The 16,078-nt window shown below is 37.3% G+C and overlaps 1 protein-coding gene across 4 annotated transcripts in view; it reads right to left on the reverse strand.

Moving 5' to 3' along the window:
- LOC116177803 (Ig-like and fibronectin type-III domain-containing protein 1) overlaps positions 1–16,078 on the reverse strand; it is a 219,350-nt gene that overhangs the window by 63,870 nt on the left and 139,402 nt on the right. For all 4 annotated transcript variants that reach the window (XM_031496909.1, XM_031496908.1, XM_031496907.1 and 1 more), the window contains one exon: positions 1,654–1,733. In XM_031496909.1, the coding sequence (XP_031352769.1) occupies positions 1,654–1,705 (52 nt within the window). In that variant the 5' untranslated portion in view covers positions 1,706–1,733. The remainder of the gene's footprint in view (positions 1–1,653; positions 1,734–16,078) is intronic.

Genomic DNA, 16,078 nt, shown 5'->3' on the forward strand with positions numbered 1-16,078 from the left:
AATTTCCGAGTCAGGTAATGTCATTTTACTGACGAGTTTTGTATTAACTTTTATCCGAAATCGTATTTTAATATAAAATTTCAATTTTTGTGTAGAACTTTTGATTAATGTCAATCTGTCAGTGATGACAGGAGTCTATAGACATTTAGCAATGTCACAGATGCGGCCAGAAAAGTGGCAACGCGGCAGGAAACGTAGTCTGCTTTGCCTCTGTCATGGAAACTAAAATTTCCTGACAGAAAGTAGGCATTAATGACCAAGGTTTCAGGACGATTTTGGGTAAACGATATTGTTAAGTGTCAGTGTCAGTCAAGTTTGTTTTCTTTTTCATGAATAGATCCTTGGTAACGCACTATTTATCCTTATTATGGAGTGAAAATTAAATTGTTGTGTTTTACAACATTTTTCCCTCCGAACACAGAAAAAGAAAAAGTAAAATCTTGTATAGCGATAATGTCAAACTTTGGCGCCCACTACTCAGTCAAACTATGACCTAATATTTTGACGTTTGAAGACAAATAGTATATTGTTTAGCAAGGACGGAAATTCCAACGTTAAATTTTAAATTATTAAAGGGGTGGCAACCCTGCTTAGGAGGTTGACGCCAACGCCGTACATTTTTAAGTAAAATTGAATGTTTTTTCGTTTTTTCCAAAAACTATTTCCATACGTGTTTGTCTGTTCCGTTTTTGTTGTGCGACCCTCTAGAAGGGCTAAATTCAATTTTTTTATGCCACTAACCATCTTAGGATGGCATCCATTCCATAGTCATTGATTTTTTCCGACATAAAAATTGACAAATTATCCGAAATTTAATTCGGTGGTGCAATTAATATTAATATAGTTTCGGAGGTGAAATACCCCTTTAGAGGTAAATGAATGGAAAATCTATAGTATCCTGTATGCCAAATTATTAAGACTTAAAATTTTTATGGGGGCATTGTAACGGGAGTGCGTTGGGTTTGGGGGGCTAGACAAAATTTATGTTTTTTTCCCCACCAGATGGCATTTTTATAGCTTTCAAACCTTCACATTTAGGGACTTTTAAACTCTTGCACTTGCATGGAATGTCATTTGTTTAAAGTTTCGCACGTACCACAAATTTAATAAATTAAATTAATTTTAAATTTGTGGATATCTCATTAATTTTTGTAATCTGAAAACCATGTATCGGTGTAAATTTAAAGATGTTCATATTTGGGAGGCCTTTCAACCACAATCAAAATTTGGAACCGATCTGAGATCTCCGAATTTCAGATACATTTTGAATTTTTGTAATCTTCGAATCTTAAAGAAAACCTCACGAGTCGAAAATAAGTAAATCTAATTAGGCAAACAATGCGGCACGATTTTATTGCGCATTGTATGATGTGTAGCCTGTTATGAATGTTTTGTATTGAAGTTCGAGTTAACATTTTATTCGTTTGCCCCCACTACAGACACCTATTAGCATAGTGTAAAGGCCTATAGTGAAAACTTGAAATAATTGTATTGTTTATGTTTATGGGCACAACGACAGCGCATTCAAATTTAGAACGCGCCCCCAAAGGCCCAAAGGGTGGTAGATACCGAAAATTCTACAAATTTCTTAAAATAAATCAAAGCTGTCGGTACCAAATCGATCTCAAAAGTATAATTAAAAAATTGACTTACCCAACGTCGCGCCCAGCGCGAGATAGGACAGCGCGCATAAATAAACCAGCATTTTCCGGCGGGATAATCTTCGCAGAGTCCTGCAATTAAAGGAATAAGCGTTAGCGTAACGTCGTAAAAATGGAACGAGCTCGTTAGCAATTAATTCCCGTGTCGGTCGGGAAGTATGCAATTTAATAATGGAGTTGCACCCAATTAAATAGTGCAGTTGCGTGTATTTCGTGCTTTACTAAATTATAATGTCGGTTTTTTGACATTTTTGAGAGTCCATGATTCCTAAACTCCTAAACTTAAATTGTTCTCAATTAACAACATTGAAATTTTACGTGAAAAGATTTTAGTTGTGAGATCTGTGCCAAGTTAAAAAAAGCCTTTAAGAGCCATTTATCGCGCGTTCAGGGAATTATAAGCCTTTTTGGGTCACGAAAACAGCTTCTAACCATTGAAGTGTCGTTAGTAGAAGTGGGATACCCTTCGCTATCCTGGACTTTGACCCAGAGTCGCGGCCTGGGATTTCCTCGTTGAAAAAAGTCCTAGCCTTGAGAAAGAGGATTCCCCGGTTACATAACTAAGGAGTGACCTTGTTTTATGGTGTGAGGTCGTGCTCTCGGAATCTTACTTAATTCCAATCAAGATTCCAATTCATTAAATCTTAAATTTTATCAAAATCGGACGAATGGTTTTGGAGCCAAGGTTGGGATGCCAAAAGGGCAACGCTACTCTGAAAAAACGACAAATTATTCATTTCAAATTTAAAAAAAGGAGCAGAAAAATCGTTCTTGTAAAACAAAAAAGGTTCGCAGGGAGTATTTACCCGCGAAAAGATGCACAAATAATAATAATCATTATAATCGCGTCAACAGGAAATGATAACAGATTAATCAAACTGGTAATGCACTAATGTTAAAGGTGTTTCGACGATTGAAGACCAACAAAGGAAAGCGAAGTGACTGAAGGGGGAGGGGAGAGGGGGAGGGGGAGGGGAGGGGGGGTAGATTGCCTGCTTACATTATCGCATTATTAGAAAGCAGGTAGATATGTCATATCATCAACTGATATGGCAGCTTTCCCTAACAAATCCGACATTTAGAAATCCACCCTCGTCCGTAAATTGTTTCATATTAATAAACTACAGTTAAGGCACCTCTAAATTGGAACAAATGCTTCATTTTCCACCCTTTATTCAATTGCAAATGACCATATTTCGCAAAGAACGAGTTTAAAAATCTCAGAACAAGCTTTTCGCATTAAGACCTTAACGGTTGATTATGATACCCGCGTTAATTTTGAATTTTTCATAATTGAGCGCATTCAATTTACACGTATAGCCATTAGATTGATTATTAATGTATACTGTTACAAATTGGGTCGATCTCCATTAAGGCAGAGGGCATAACCGCCGCCACCCCGTGTAATTACATTAGAGTCGTGCAGTAAAGCGTTTGAGACAAGTGCAATAAAAAGGGAAAAAGTGTAACAAGGTGGATTTCGTGCATTGTTGCCCCTTTTATTTCCTCGAGCACTTCCACTCGAAAGGCATCGTGTCCCAATTTCCGTTCAAGTGATAATGATTTTTCACTCACTTGGGGGGTGGAGAACGCAAAATAAGCCCTCGATGCGTACTTTATTGACATGTAAATCTGAGTCCGCCCCGACGAGATAATTTCTAATAACGTCTATGTACATTAGGCTTATCTGGCCATTTTCTGGCTGATGGTGTTACAAATATTGTCGGGGGGGATTATAACCGAGACGCGCGGATATTGCCTCCATCTACGGAACAGAATATACGTCTGGATTATCTCTTTCGAGCTAAATGCTAATTAAATGATAATGTAACGTTCAGTTTTGACGTACACCTTTAGACCGTCATGTAAAATTAAGTCCAAAGCTACCCGGTAAAGCGGAATTATGGAGTAGGCGGAACCGCAGGAAAGAATGCGACGCCAATTTTCCACCACGGGCTACGCGTTAATCTGAGCGATTAGAATAACACGGTGGCGCGTCGGGGTTAATACATATTACATTTATGTTAATCTGTATATCGGAGACATATTGTGCTTGTAACGATATGGAGAAATTTACTGTATAAATCTACATTTCTACGATCTAATTTCTGGAAATCATGAAGTCAGAGCGTAATTTTTTGGAAACAACACACGTAGGTATCAAATCAGTGTGGATTTGGGCGCGTTTAAATGTTGATTTTGAAAATCGGAAAAAGCAGACCCCAATTAATCTTCAAACTTGCAGAAGAATAAGTTCGAATATCATGTGAAAAATTGGAAGGATAAACGTAAGAATCGGAAGGACTTGAGGACAAAAGAAAGAATCTTGAAGCTCGGAACAATCGGGAAAATTAAACTTATACGCAGAATCCAAAAAGTAGAATCTCTTCATACTCTCTTCTACAAACAAATCTCTTCAAAATCCTCCAAAAACCTCAATAGTTGAGAATCCCGGATATTTTTAGAACTTGTTATACCATACTGATGTGTATGAGTCTTTTAAGAGACTCTAAGGGCGGTTGAGATATCTCAAGATTGGCTTATGGTTTCCAACAGGCTCTTAAAGTTTTTTAAATGCTGTAGCATTAAGAGGTGTCTTGATTCTACAAGGGTCTTTGAGAACTTCCTGGAGGGTTTTTGATCTATAAAGGCTTTTAAGAGTCTTCAAAATGCCCTAAATGGTCTTCCTTTTGGGATTTCAGAATCTTTAAGCACTATTAAGGGCATTATTGGTTCTTTACAGCTTTTAAGGGGCTATATATAGTTCTTTAATGATTATTGAAAATTTGCATAACCGCTGGCCATAGTTCTCTATAGCCTAAACGTCCCGTTAGTGTATCTTCGAGACTGTAGGTAATAGACGTTGAAGAAGTTTTGAGTGCAAAACAACCGATCGGTTGTAGTAAGTCTTTACAGTGGTTAATAATTAATATGCAGAGCGTTTACTACTCTTCACGAGATGTGTGGGTCTGTAAGTCCATTAGTTTATGGTCTTCTGATACCCTTTTAGAAGTTTCCAAAAGATTTTGGGGCGTTTAGAAAATTCCACGAGTTTGCAAAGATATGTCAATTGGAAGATTTGATTAACTTATCGCTAAAACTACCACAAGGTTGGTAGGGGTAATAAAGAAAGAACGCTTTTTCCGAGGGTGCTCGCAGCAGGGGGTATTAATATTCCCCGCCCCCCCGCAATACGTTCTTTGTCCAACTCGTTCATCCGTCAACACATTCATGATCTTGTCTCGAAAATTATCATGAGAGTGCCAAAGGGTTTTGAAACAGAACGTCTTACCAGGGGTTCTAATTTGATTACCTTTTCGCTAAAGCTACCATAAGGGTGCTAGGGGTAATAACAAAGAACACTTTTGCCGAAGGTGCTCTCTGTTGGGTGGGGGGGGGGGGGGGAGGGTATGTATGGAACCAGATCCACCGGTAATATATTCCTTGTCAAACTAGCTCAATCCTCAACGCTTTCATGATCTTGTCTCGAAAATTATCGTGAGAGTGTTAAACGTTTTTTGAAGCAGAGCGCGTTACCGAGGGGCCAGGGGGTATGGAATACCTCCCAGTATTCGTGGATATGATTAACTTTTCGTTAAAAGCACCATAAGTGTGTTTGGGGTACCAAACAAAGAACACTTTCGCCGAGGGTGCTCTCTGCATAGGGGTATTCCATACCGCCAGACCTCCCGGTAGTACGTTTCTTGTCAAATTCGCTCAGTCGTCACCGCCTTCATGAAAGTTATTGTGAGAGTGGTCAAAGTTTTTGGAGCAGAACGTATTACCAGGGGTTCTAGGGGGTGGAGTACCCCCCAGCATTTGAAAATATGATTACCTTTTCACTAAAACTACCATAAAGGTGCTAGGGTTAGTTAAGGAAAAAACGCTTCTGCCGCAGGTGCTCTGTGCTGGAGGGGGGGGGGGCGATGGAATCAGACTCCCCGGTAATACGTTTCATGTCAAACTCACTCAGCCCTCAACGTATTCAGGATCTTGTTCCCAAAATTATCGCTTAAGACTTTTAAAGGTTTTGGACTAGAACGTATTTCGAAGATTCGAATTCCTTTACGCCAAAGGTGCTAGAGGTAATAGAGAAAGAATGCTTTTGCGAAGGGTGCTCTCTGATAGATAGTATTCAATACCTCCCAGGCCCCCCGGCAATACGTTCTTTGACAATATCGCTCAAACGGCGACACTTCCGTACGGTTTCAAAATTTTTAAGGAGCTTTGGTTTCTTTGGACGTCCTTAAAAATACCTCAAAAACATTAAGAGTATTCAGAAAACTTATATGATGCGCCCTTAAGAGCTTTTGTGAGGCCCTATAGTCTAATGAAATATTTTCATAGTTTCTAAAAGCCCTTAAGAGCGTTTAAATCGTTAAACATTCCTAAAGGCCTCTAAAGGATCTCAAAGATTCTCCAAAATCATTTCAGAAAAATTCCTTCTTTTGTCTTTTTAAAGGAAGGGTCTCTTGAGTCTTTTGAACTAAAACCGTTAAAAGCTATCAAAGCGTTGAAAAACCTTCCAGGGTAGATATTTTAAACGTATTTTGAGAGCATTTCAAAGTCTCAAAAGATTTAATAATTACCTACGTTTAAACTCTCGAAGTTATCAGAGTGTTACCCAGCAGTAAACGATTTATTCGGGTTTTTATAGGGGTTGTAACTACCGACATAATCAGTGTGTAGTTAATTAATTAATTCGCGTATTATCCGTCAAGGACAGACCAATTAAACACGCCAGTATATTTTCATTAACATTATTAAAAATTGAAGCCCTTAATTATCAACTTTTAAAGCACTTGTGTTTTAAAGACCCGATTTCGCACGCATCCGAATGTTCAAAAGGGAGATCGTGTTTCCGGTACAATAAAAACATGTATTTATTATTTGAAAAATTATAAAAATGATATTTATGAAAAAGTAGACATAGGGATTTAAGTGTATATTTTTTCTCTATTGCCTACTTTTAAATGACGGCACCTAATTTTATGGAACCAAAATAACTTCTTAAAACAAATAAATATCTGGCTTTCACATTAATTAATTAGAATATTTTTTCTTTGGCTTTAACAATTCAACTGAAGAAAAAGTTGATATTGTCAATTGGTATAGTGTCGGTAACAGTTTACAGTCATGAAAAACTAAAGAAATCGCTCGGAGATTTTCGTGGTCGTCAAGTTCAGATACATCTTAAAAATTGCCCGGGTTAATTTAAGCGTGGTGCTACGAAGCGTCGGGGGGTGCGGTGAGGTAAAAAATTAAGAGTGGCGAGAAATTGCCTGGAAATCGTTAGTGGAGGGTATTCGTGATTTACGAGTCCAGATGTGCCCTGGAAAATTCCCTGTGATTTGCGCGACGGGAGTGCCGGGAGGGAGAAATTACTCGGAAATCTTCACACGTTCTCTCGGTCAGCGATTCCAAATCCGTCCTTTAAATTGCCTGAGAATGCTCAGGGGTGAGGCTACAGGGATGCAGCGGAGTGAAAAATTAACCGTGTCGAGAAATTGCTCCGGGGTTTTTGTGTGTAAATAAATTACATTTTGTACTCAAAAGTCACCCTCGTACCGTCAGCCCTAGACATCTTCATAGAATTTTGAGCGCAGATCTGGACTCTCCGATCGCGAAAACATCCGAGTAACAATTTCCGAGCAATATCACGGTACGGTCTTCACTCCACTATACCTCCGTTTCCCCAACCTTTTGTATCTCCGGACCATTGAGGACAGTTCTGGGCCCGAGTATTAGTTAATTTTAATACACTGCACCCCCAGCACTCCGTAGCGCCCCCCCCCCTCCTGATCATACTCGGTCAATCTCCGAGGCAGAATTAACTCAGCACCCTCCCCCAAAACCCCGAGGCACGATTTCTCAGCGATTTTTCCGACTTTTCAGGTCTTATTGTATGAAATTGCGCGAAATTGCGTACGTACGCGTGTTTGTGACTGAACTTCTCATTAACGGCTGGACGGATTTTGATTTTGATTTTCGAAAGAAAAAATTCCCCTCATGTGGTGGTTTTGTCCGTCTGTTCGTCTGTTTCTTGTCTAACTCGAGAACGAAAAGAGACACCGATGTCAAACGTTCACCAATAGATTTCTACGAGTTCAAGGATTGAATACAAGCCGGATTAAAAGTCTGGTTTCAGAAAACGAACTGAGTGGCAAAAAATTTCCCTACTGAAAATCGCATGCGATTCTTCGTACCTTGTTTTTATGTACCTCTGTGTGTCCTCGGATGGTTTAGATGGTGCCCAATCGGATTATTGGATTTTTAAGAAACTTCTTTTTTCGTTGATGTCACACTCTGCTATTTCGCGCACCGATCGATACATGCGCCTAGTTGCTTGCCCGGTATCGTTCCAATGCATTTACATGAATTACAATATCAAGCGTAGGTATCTAGTATGTTTATAATTTTGATGCATTTTTGCACCCCTTACGCAATTTTCAAAGAATGTCTCAACCAGTATTGTAAATCATTTTTCTGTGCATTTCCCTAACCACTGCTGAAAACCGCATTTCAATACGAACCGATTACAACGTCTTTCCTTATTTCCCTAGTCTAAAAGGAAGTCAACCCGAGAACATTTGCGACATTTGGGAATGCACCGAACGATTTTTGGTGTTGTTTCCAAATTGCAGTTCCCTTTCTGGACTGTTATAGTGTGAAGAGTCGAATTTGTTTCATTAAACATCACCAGCAGAAAGAGGACCGTCTTATATAAGGTATCGTTCCTCTATTTATGTAAAAAATGAAGGGGTTACGAAAAAAATGGTAAATGAAATTTGAATGAATTAAAACGAATAAGGAAAACTTGCTATTTAAACTTTCTTAAAGAGATCCAACCTATTGGCAATTGAAGCCGCTTTGTATTGCATGTTACCATTTAAAAAAATCACTCAAATTGGATTTCATAGTAAAAAGTTCGAGTTATTTGTTTCGTTTTCAATAAGAAAACCTCTAACTTAGTGAGTTCTTTCTAATTATCTTTAGGCGAACTGTGTACAAAAGATCGTGCTGTACTTTGTTATTAATCAGTTAGGGATAATTCATAGACTACCCACAAAAAATGAATATAGCTTTCCTAAATTTATAAAGAACATCATGAATAAAAAACTTGTAACAGGGAAATGAAATTGGGTTTGTCTCACTTATTTATTTTTTCGTCAATATATCTAGAATTTGTGTTTGATTGTTTAAAAATCTTTTCCGATATACTTTCGTTTAAAATAGCGGAATCGATGGCGGAAGCGGAAGTGAAAAAGTGCAGTTGCGGAAGCGGAAGCAGAGGTCTATAGCATCACTACAAAAAATAATTTTTAAGTCACATTTCAGAGCAAAAAGGAGTTGAGGCCGTTGGTCAGTTAATTAATTTTACTTAGAAAAGTCAAAATTTTATTCGTAAGAAGAGAGCTCTTCAACATTTATTGCAATTGTCTGTTGTAGGGTATTGAATATAGTTTACTGTAGCATTGCATTTTTAATTAAATAATTGGATTGGAGTTTGGATCCATTGAACAAATTTCCGATTGTGCGTGCTCCGGCCCGATAACCTAATCATGCAAATCGGGGTAACGTAACACGGAATGCTCCTTATAAAAATCGTAATATACTACAGAAATCGTTTGAAGCGAATTACAACCCTTTAGCGTACATGCCATTATCCGTTAATATTTCGCGTAACATCTTCCACTCGTTGCGAACTAATACGATTCGTACAATGCCTGGTATAGTAGGTACTATATTACGAAAATTATCCAATTAACCCACTTATACCTAGAAGTACCTAGTTTCATACAATGAAACTGCGCCAATTATTGAAATCGCTTATATTACATCCGTTGTATGCTAATTCCGAAAGCCGACGTCATCTATCTATAATAGGTACCAATTCGAAACCACCACATTTAAGACGCCCCATCCTTTTCTCAAAAGGGATATAAATTAGAATGCTTTTAAAAGAGCCCGGTTCGAAGGAATGTTTCTCCTACAATAACAGTTTAACAGTACGTTGCTTTCCGGAGCGATTTAGCTAATATTCTCCATTCTCATAATAACACCCGAATGTACTCACGTGAGGCAAAGAAGTGGGATATAAAGGATCGTTAGATTACACTCAACAGATTTTATATACCGAAATGATTATGGCGTGAATTTAAATCGCTTCAGCCGAGCGGATCTGATGGTTGTTATTCAAAATTCAATACCTTCAAGTGTCTTTTTTCCCCAATTCTATTCGCTTCGGTATTGAAAGTTTATATTTTGTCGGATTTTGTGTTAAGGAGGATTCCGCTTTTCAAATCGGTCGATCGAGTTTCGTTGTTCAATTAATAGCCATCTTTTCTTGTAACTAAAGTGTGTGGAGAAAATGTAGCAGCTCAAGGTTCAAGTTCTAAGATTCAAGATTGAAAGATCAGGTTGGAAGATTCAACATGGCAATCTCAAGATGGAATTTTGGACGAAATGAGTTGTTGAAGTACTCGTATGCACGAGTGAAGGTTCGGGGTTGAAAGGATCAGGATCCATAATCGAAGAGTCAACAAGAAACTTCAAAATCAGGTTTAAATTTCAAGGACAATGGCATGCATTTAAGCATTGAAGGATAAAGATTGATAATTGAGGATTCAACATAGTAAATTCAATGTTTCGAGGATATAAGAATAGGAAATACTTTCAAAGAGAAATTTTTTCAACTACGAATGATTCCCTCTTTAATTACCGAGTAAATATTACACACCCACAGATGGTGAATTATCTTCTCAAAATGTTTAAATTTTCTATTGGTTAGTGTCTTTTGTACTACCAATCACAGATGGTTTTAATGTCTTCCCGCTCAATTCAAAACCTGCTGACTCAACATTTTCCGCTTTAACTTATTTAATTTATTTAACTTTAATTTATTTAAGTAATTTTTTTAATTCTTATACTCATCACTTGTCCCTTTCAGAGAAAATTCTGCATTCATAGAGGTTACTTGTAAATTTTACGTGATACACCATACCTTATGTTTACCCGAAAATAGCTCTTTGTTTTGGTTATCACCATATTTCTTTGGAGTCCTTCGCTCTATTTCCGATGTGCCTTGGGAGGAATTCTATCCATGCTATCCGATATTCCTGAAGTTACTATATCTAGGAATATTCGCTTCTTTTCGCTTCTTTTCGAAATACCCCTTCCCAACAAAAGTCAATATATTCTTGGTCGTGTGCAATATTTGAATTCTCTTCAAAGAAAATCCTCATTCAAAAACGCTCGTCCTTTTGAGGAGGGGGCGAATTTACCTGAAGGCAAATATTGCTGGTGCGAGCGCTATGCAATTATTAGGATTTACTGGAGTGCATCGTACCAGGCTTCTCCTTCCAAATTGATCCCCAAAGTATTTCCATCCTTGGAGCATTCCCACTTGGGATTCTTCTCCTAATTTTTACTGCACACTTACAAGACGGTATTTGGACGGCTACTCACTTTGAAGTGAGTGAAAGCGCTCTTGCATTTTAGATAAAGTTCGGATGTCTGCCTCCGAAAATATAACAAGTTTAATAAAGCTCGCGAGGGCTAATGACGAAACGAGCTAACGCTAACAGCAACTAATGAAAATTGATTACCCCGAATGCCATTAAAAGCTAGTTAGCACGCGTATGGAAAATATTGAAATTTTATTCAATTTGAAAATATTCCGCACAAAATTTCGGTCGCAATTTAAGGCATTTAACCGTTAATACAAGGGGAGCAAAAATTGAATTGAATTCACGTAACGTAGGTATAATAAACAGTATTTCTTATTTTTCCAATAACAAAAAGAGGTAGGTAGCAGCAAAACGGCGCCCTTTATGAGAATAGGATAATTTAGTGGAGACCGGGTTATTGCGGTAAATCAGCATTGCATCGATTCCCTTCGTTTTATTAGGTTACAGTATTCCCACCGATCCTTTTGGAAATTAAATGATGTTACCGAAGTTCTTGCGATGCCGGCGTACTTGAGATGCTGGCACATACTTCTTCGGAAAACATTTCCCGCATTACGTGCCCTATTATACCAAAGGCATTGATAGTTACTTTGCACGTAGTTGAAAGGTATCCTGGGGCTGTTTTCGTAACTACAATTTAGAAAATCAAGCGACACCTACGGCCCTTCGGTATTTGATTTTATACGTCGACGGTGTCGCGAGAATTCATATTCGAAGGCGAGGGAATAAATCTAATTACTAATTGCAATTTTCCCTTTCGCACTAGAAAATTTGTTCGAGCGGAAAACGGAAACCGATTGAACTTTTATACCGACGGCCAGTTGCGTGTATTACTTTCGCCCAAGAGCTTAAAAAGCTATAAATAATTGCGTTCCAACATGTAACGTTGACTAATGCACTAATCCACACTGACGCAAATTCCGTGAACGGACTCTTTTATCCTTAACTTAATTGAAGTTCTCAATTCGGTCTTGTCATTCCGCCTGATCTCTCTAATCCTAACCTTCCAACTTTTAATGGGCAAAAATCTATTTTAACCCGATTTATCTATTTCCTGTAAGCGTTTTCGAATAGTACACGTCTAATAGTTGCAAACTTCGCGGACGACGTAATTAATTTAGTGGGAACGATTTCCTCCTTATAGATCCGATTTCCTTTCCTTACTCAGCGTTTGCCCCGTTAAATGGGGGGAAAAAAATTCTTCGTACTAAATCATTTTCTATTACTTAAAGTTAATTTAGTAGAAAGATAAAATCGTGAAGTTAACGAGCGGGAACATGCAAAGCCACCACTTTTCAAGTGGGTTACTGACGTCCCGCAAGGACCATTTGTATTTATTCCATTAACTGTATTAGAGCGCGAATTGAACTCTTATTGGTGACATATCAAATGGGATGAGAAATGCAATTTAGGAAAGTGCTCGTCCGCTGCGATTTTAATCAATTTTGCTTACATTGTCGTATAACATTTTTAAGCTATTAGTTGGTAGACTGTATTTCTATACTAATTTTGTAAGATCACAGTAATAAGTGAATAATTTGTATTAATGCGACCGATGCTAGCGACTTTCGGGACAGGACTGTGTCAATATTGAACACGTTTCGCCTACTTTCGTAAGACCATGATCGAAAGGATTAATGGGTCCAATAAACCACACATCGTCGTGCTTCTGTAAATGAGCTAGTTGCACCTGATGCTAGCTAAACCGACCGACTCCTGGACCCAAAAGGCAGTATATAACCTTCTTTTTTACCAATTTCGAAAGAAAATTCAAAGGGCTGTAACTTTTGAACTAGTAGCTCAATCTTGGAACTGTTTGAAATTATGGATTCTACAGGCCACATTCAATAAGAAAATTTGTTTTCCGGGTCGATCTGAGACAATTTTTTTTTCAGAGCTCAAAAAAAAGCAGTGTATAAACCTTCCTTTTTTACCAAAAGTCGACTGCACCAAAATTTCTCGGGAAAACACTTTTTCTCGACTACCAAAATTTCAAAACACTTTTTCTTATTAATTTTGGTGCGTAGAATCCAAAACAATTCGTACTTTTTCGATCAGACTTCTCAATCAAAAGTTATGGACTAGAAACCAATTTCGAAAGAAAATTCAAAGGGCTGTAACTTTTGAACTAGTAGCCCAATCTTGGAACTGTTTGAAATTATGGATTCTACAGGCCACATTCTATAAGAAAATTTTTTTTCCGGGTCGATCTGAGACAATTTTTTTTTCGGGGCCAAAAAAAGGCAGTGTATAACCTTCCTTTTTTACCAAAAATCGACTGCACCAAAATTTCTCGGGAAAACACTTTTTCTTATTAATTTTGGTGCGTAGAATCCAAAACAATTCGTACTTTTTCGATCAGACTTCTCAATCAAAAGTTATAGACTAAACCAATTTCGAAAGAAAATTCAAAGGGCTGTAACTTTTTAACTAGTAGCCCAATCTTGGAACTGTTTGAAATTATGGATTCTACAGGCCACATTCAATAAGAAAATTTGTTTTCCGGGTCGATCTGAGACAATTTTTTTTTCAGAGCTCAAAAAAAAGCAGTGTATAACCTTCCTTTTTTACCAAAAATCGACTGCACCAACATTTCTCCGGAAAACACTTTTTCTTATTAATTTTGGTGCGTAGAATACAAAACAATTCGTACTTTTTCGATCGGACTTCTCAATCAAAAGTTATGGACTAGAAACCAATTTCGAAAGAAAATTCAAAGGGCTGTAACTTTTGAACTAGTAGCCCCATCTTGGAACTGTTTGAAATTATGGATTCTACAGGCCACATTCTATAAGAAAATTTTTTTTCCGGGTCGATCTGAGACAATTTTTTTTTTCGGGCTCAAAAAAAGGCAGTGTATAACCTTCCTTTTTTACCAAAAATCGACTGCACCAAAATTTCTCGGGAAAACACTTTTTCTTATTCATTTTGGTGGGTAGAATACAAAACAATTCCTACTTTTTCGATCAGACTTCTCAATCAACAGTTATGGACTAGAAACCAATTTCGAAAGAAAATTCAAAGGGCTGTAACTTTTTAACTAGTAGCCCAATCTTGGAACTGTCTGAAATTATGGATTCTACAGGCCACATTCTATAAGAAAATTTGTTTTGGGGGCCGATCTGAGACAATTTTTTTTTCAGAGCTCAAAAAAAAGCAGTGTATAACCTTCCTTTTTTACCAAAAGTCGACTGCACCAAAATTTCTCGGGAAAACACTTTTTCTTATTCATTTTGGTGGGTAGAATACAAAACAATTCCTACTTTTTCGATCAGACTTCTCAATCAACAGTTATGGACTAGAAACCAATTTCGAAAGAAAATTCAAAGGGCTGTAACTTTTTAACTAGTAGCCCAATCTTGGAACTGTCTGAAATTATGGATTCTACAGGCCACATTCTATAAGAAAATTTGTTTTCCGGGTCGATCTGAGACAATTTTTTTTTCGGGGCTCAAAAAAAGGCAGTGTATAACCTTCCTTTTTTACCAAAAATCGACTGCACCAACATTTCTCGGGAAAACACTTTTTCTTATTAATTTTGGTGCGTAGAATCCAAAACAATTCGTACTTTTTCGATTAGAATTCTCAATCAAAAGTTATGGACTAGAGACCAATTTCGAAAGAAAATTCAAAGAGCTGTAACTTTTGATCTAGTAGCCCAATCTTGGAACTGTCTGAAATTATGGATTCCACAGGCCACATTCTATAAGAAAATTTTTTTTCCCGGTCGATCAGAGACAATTTTTTTCGGGCCTCAAAAAAACGCAGTGTATAACCTTCCTTTTTTTACCAAAAATCGACTACACCGAAATTTCTCGGGAAAACACTTTTTCTTATTAATTTTGGTGCGTAGAATCCAAAACAATTCGTACTTTTTCGATCAGACTTCTCAATCAAAAGTTATAGACTCTAAACCTATTTCGAAATAAAATTCAAAGGGCTGTAACTTTTGAACTAGTAGCCCAATCTTGGAACTGTCTGAAATTATGGATTCTACAGGCCACATTCTATAAGAAAATTTTTTTTCCGGTTCGATCTGAGACAATTTATTTTTCTTGCCTCAAAAAAAGGCAGTGTATAACCTTCCTTTTTTACCAAAAATCGACTAAACCAAAATTTCTCGGGAAAACACTTTTTCTTATTAATTTGGGTGCGTAGAATCCAAATCAATTCGTACTTTTTCGATCAGACTTCTCATTCAAAAGTTATAGATAGAAACCAATTTCGAAAAAATTTCAAAGGGCTGTAACTTTTGAACTAGTAGCCCAATCTTGGAACTGTTTGAAATTATGGATTCTACAGGCCACATTCTATAAGAAAAATTTTTCCGGGTCGATCTGAGACAATTTTTTTTGAGGGCCTCAGAAAAAGGCAGTGTATAACCTTCCTTTTTAGGCCCAAAAATCGACTTGCCACCAAAAATTTCTTCGGGAAACACTTTTTCTTATTAATATTTGGTGCGTAGAATCCAAAACAATTCGTACTTTTTTCGATCAGGCTTCTCAATTCAAAAAGTTATAGACTAGAAAAACCAATTCCGAAAGAAAATTCAAAGGGCTGTAACTTTTGAACTAGTAGCCCAATCTTGGAACTGTTTGAAATTATGGATTCTACAGGCCACATTCTATAAGAAATTTTTTTTTCCGGGTCGATCTGAGACAATTTTTTTTCGGGGCTCAAAAAAAGGCAGTGTATAACCTTCCTTTTTTACCAAAAATCGACTACACCAAAATTTCTCGGGAAAACACTTTTTCTTATTAATTTTGGTGCGTAGAATCCAAAACAATTCGTACTTTTTCGATCAGACTTCTCAATCAAAAGTTATAGACTAGAAACCAATTTCGAAAAAAAATTCAAAGGGCTGTAACTTTTGAACTAGTAGCCCAATCTTGGAACTGTTTGAAATTATGGATTCTACAGGCCACATTCTATAAGAAATTTTTTTTT

The sequence above is a fragment of the Photinus pyralis genome, unplaced genomic scaffold (assembly GCF_008802855.1).
Source record: "Photinus pyralis isolate 1611_PpyrPB1 unplaced genomic scaffold, Ppyr1.3 Ppyr1.4_LG8, whole genome shotgun sequence".
NCBI lineage: Eukaryota > Metazoa > Arthropoda > Insecta > Coleoptera > Lampyridae > Photinus > Photinus pyralis.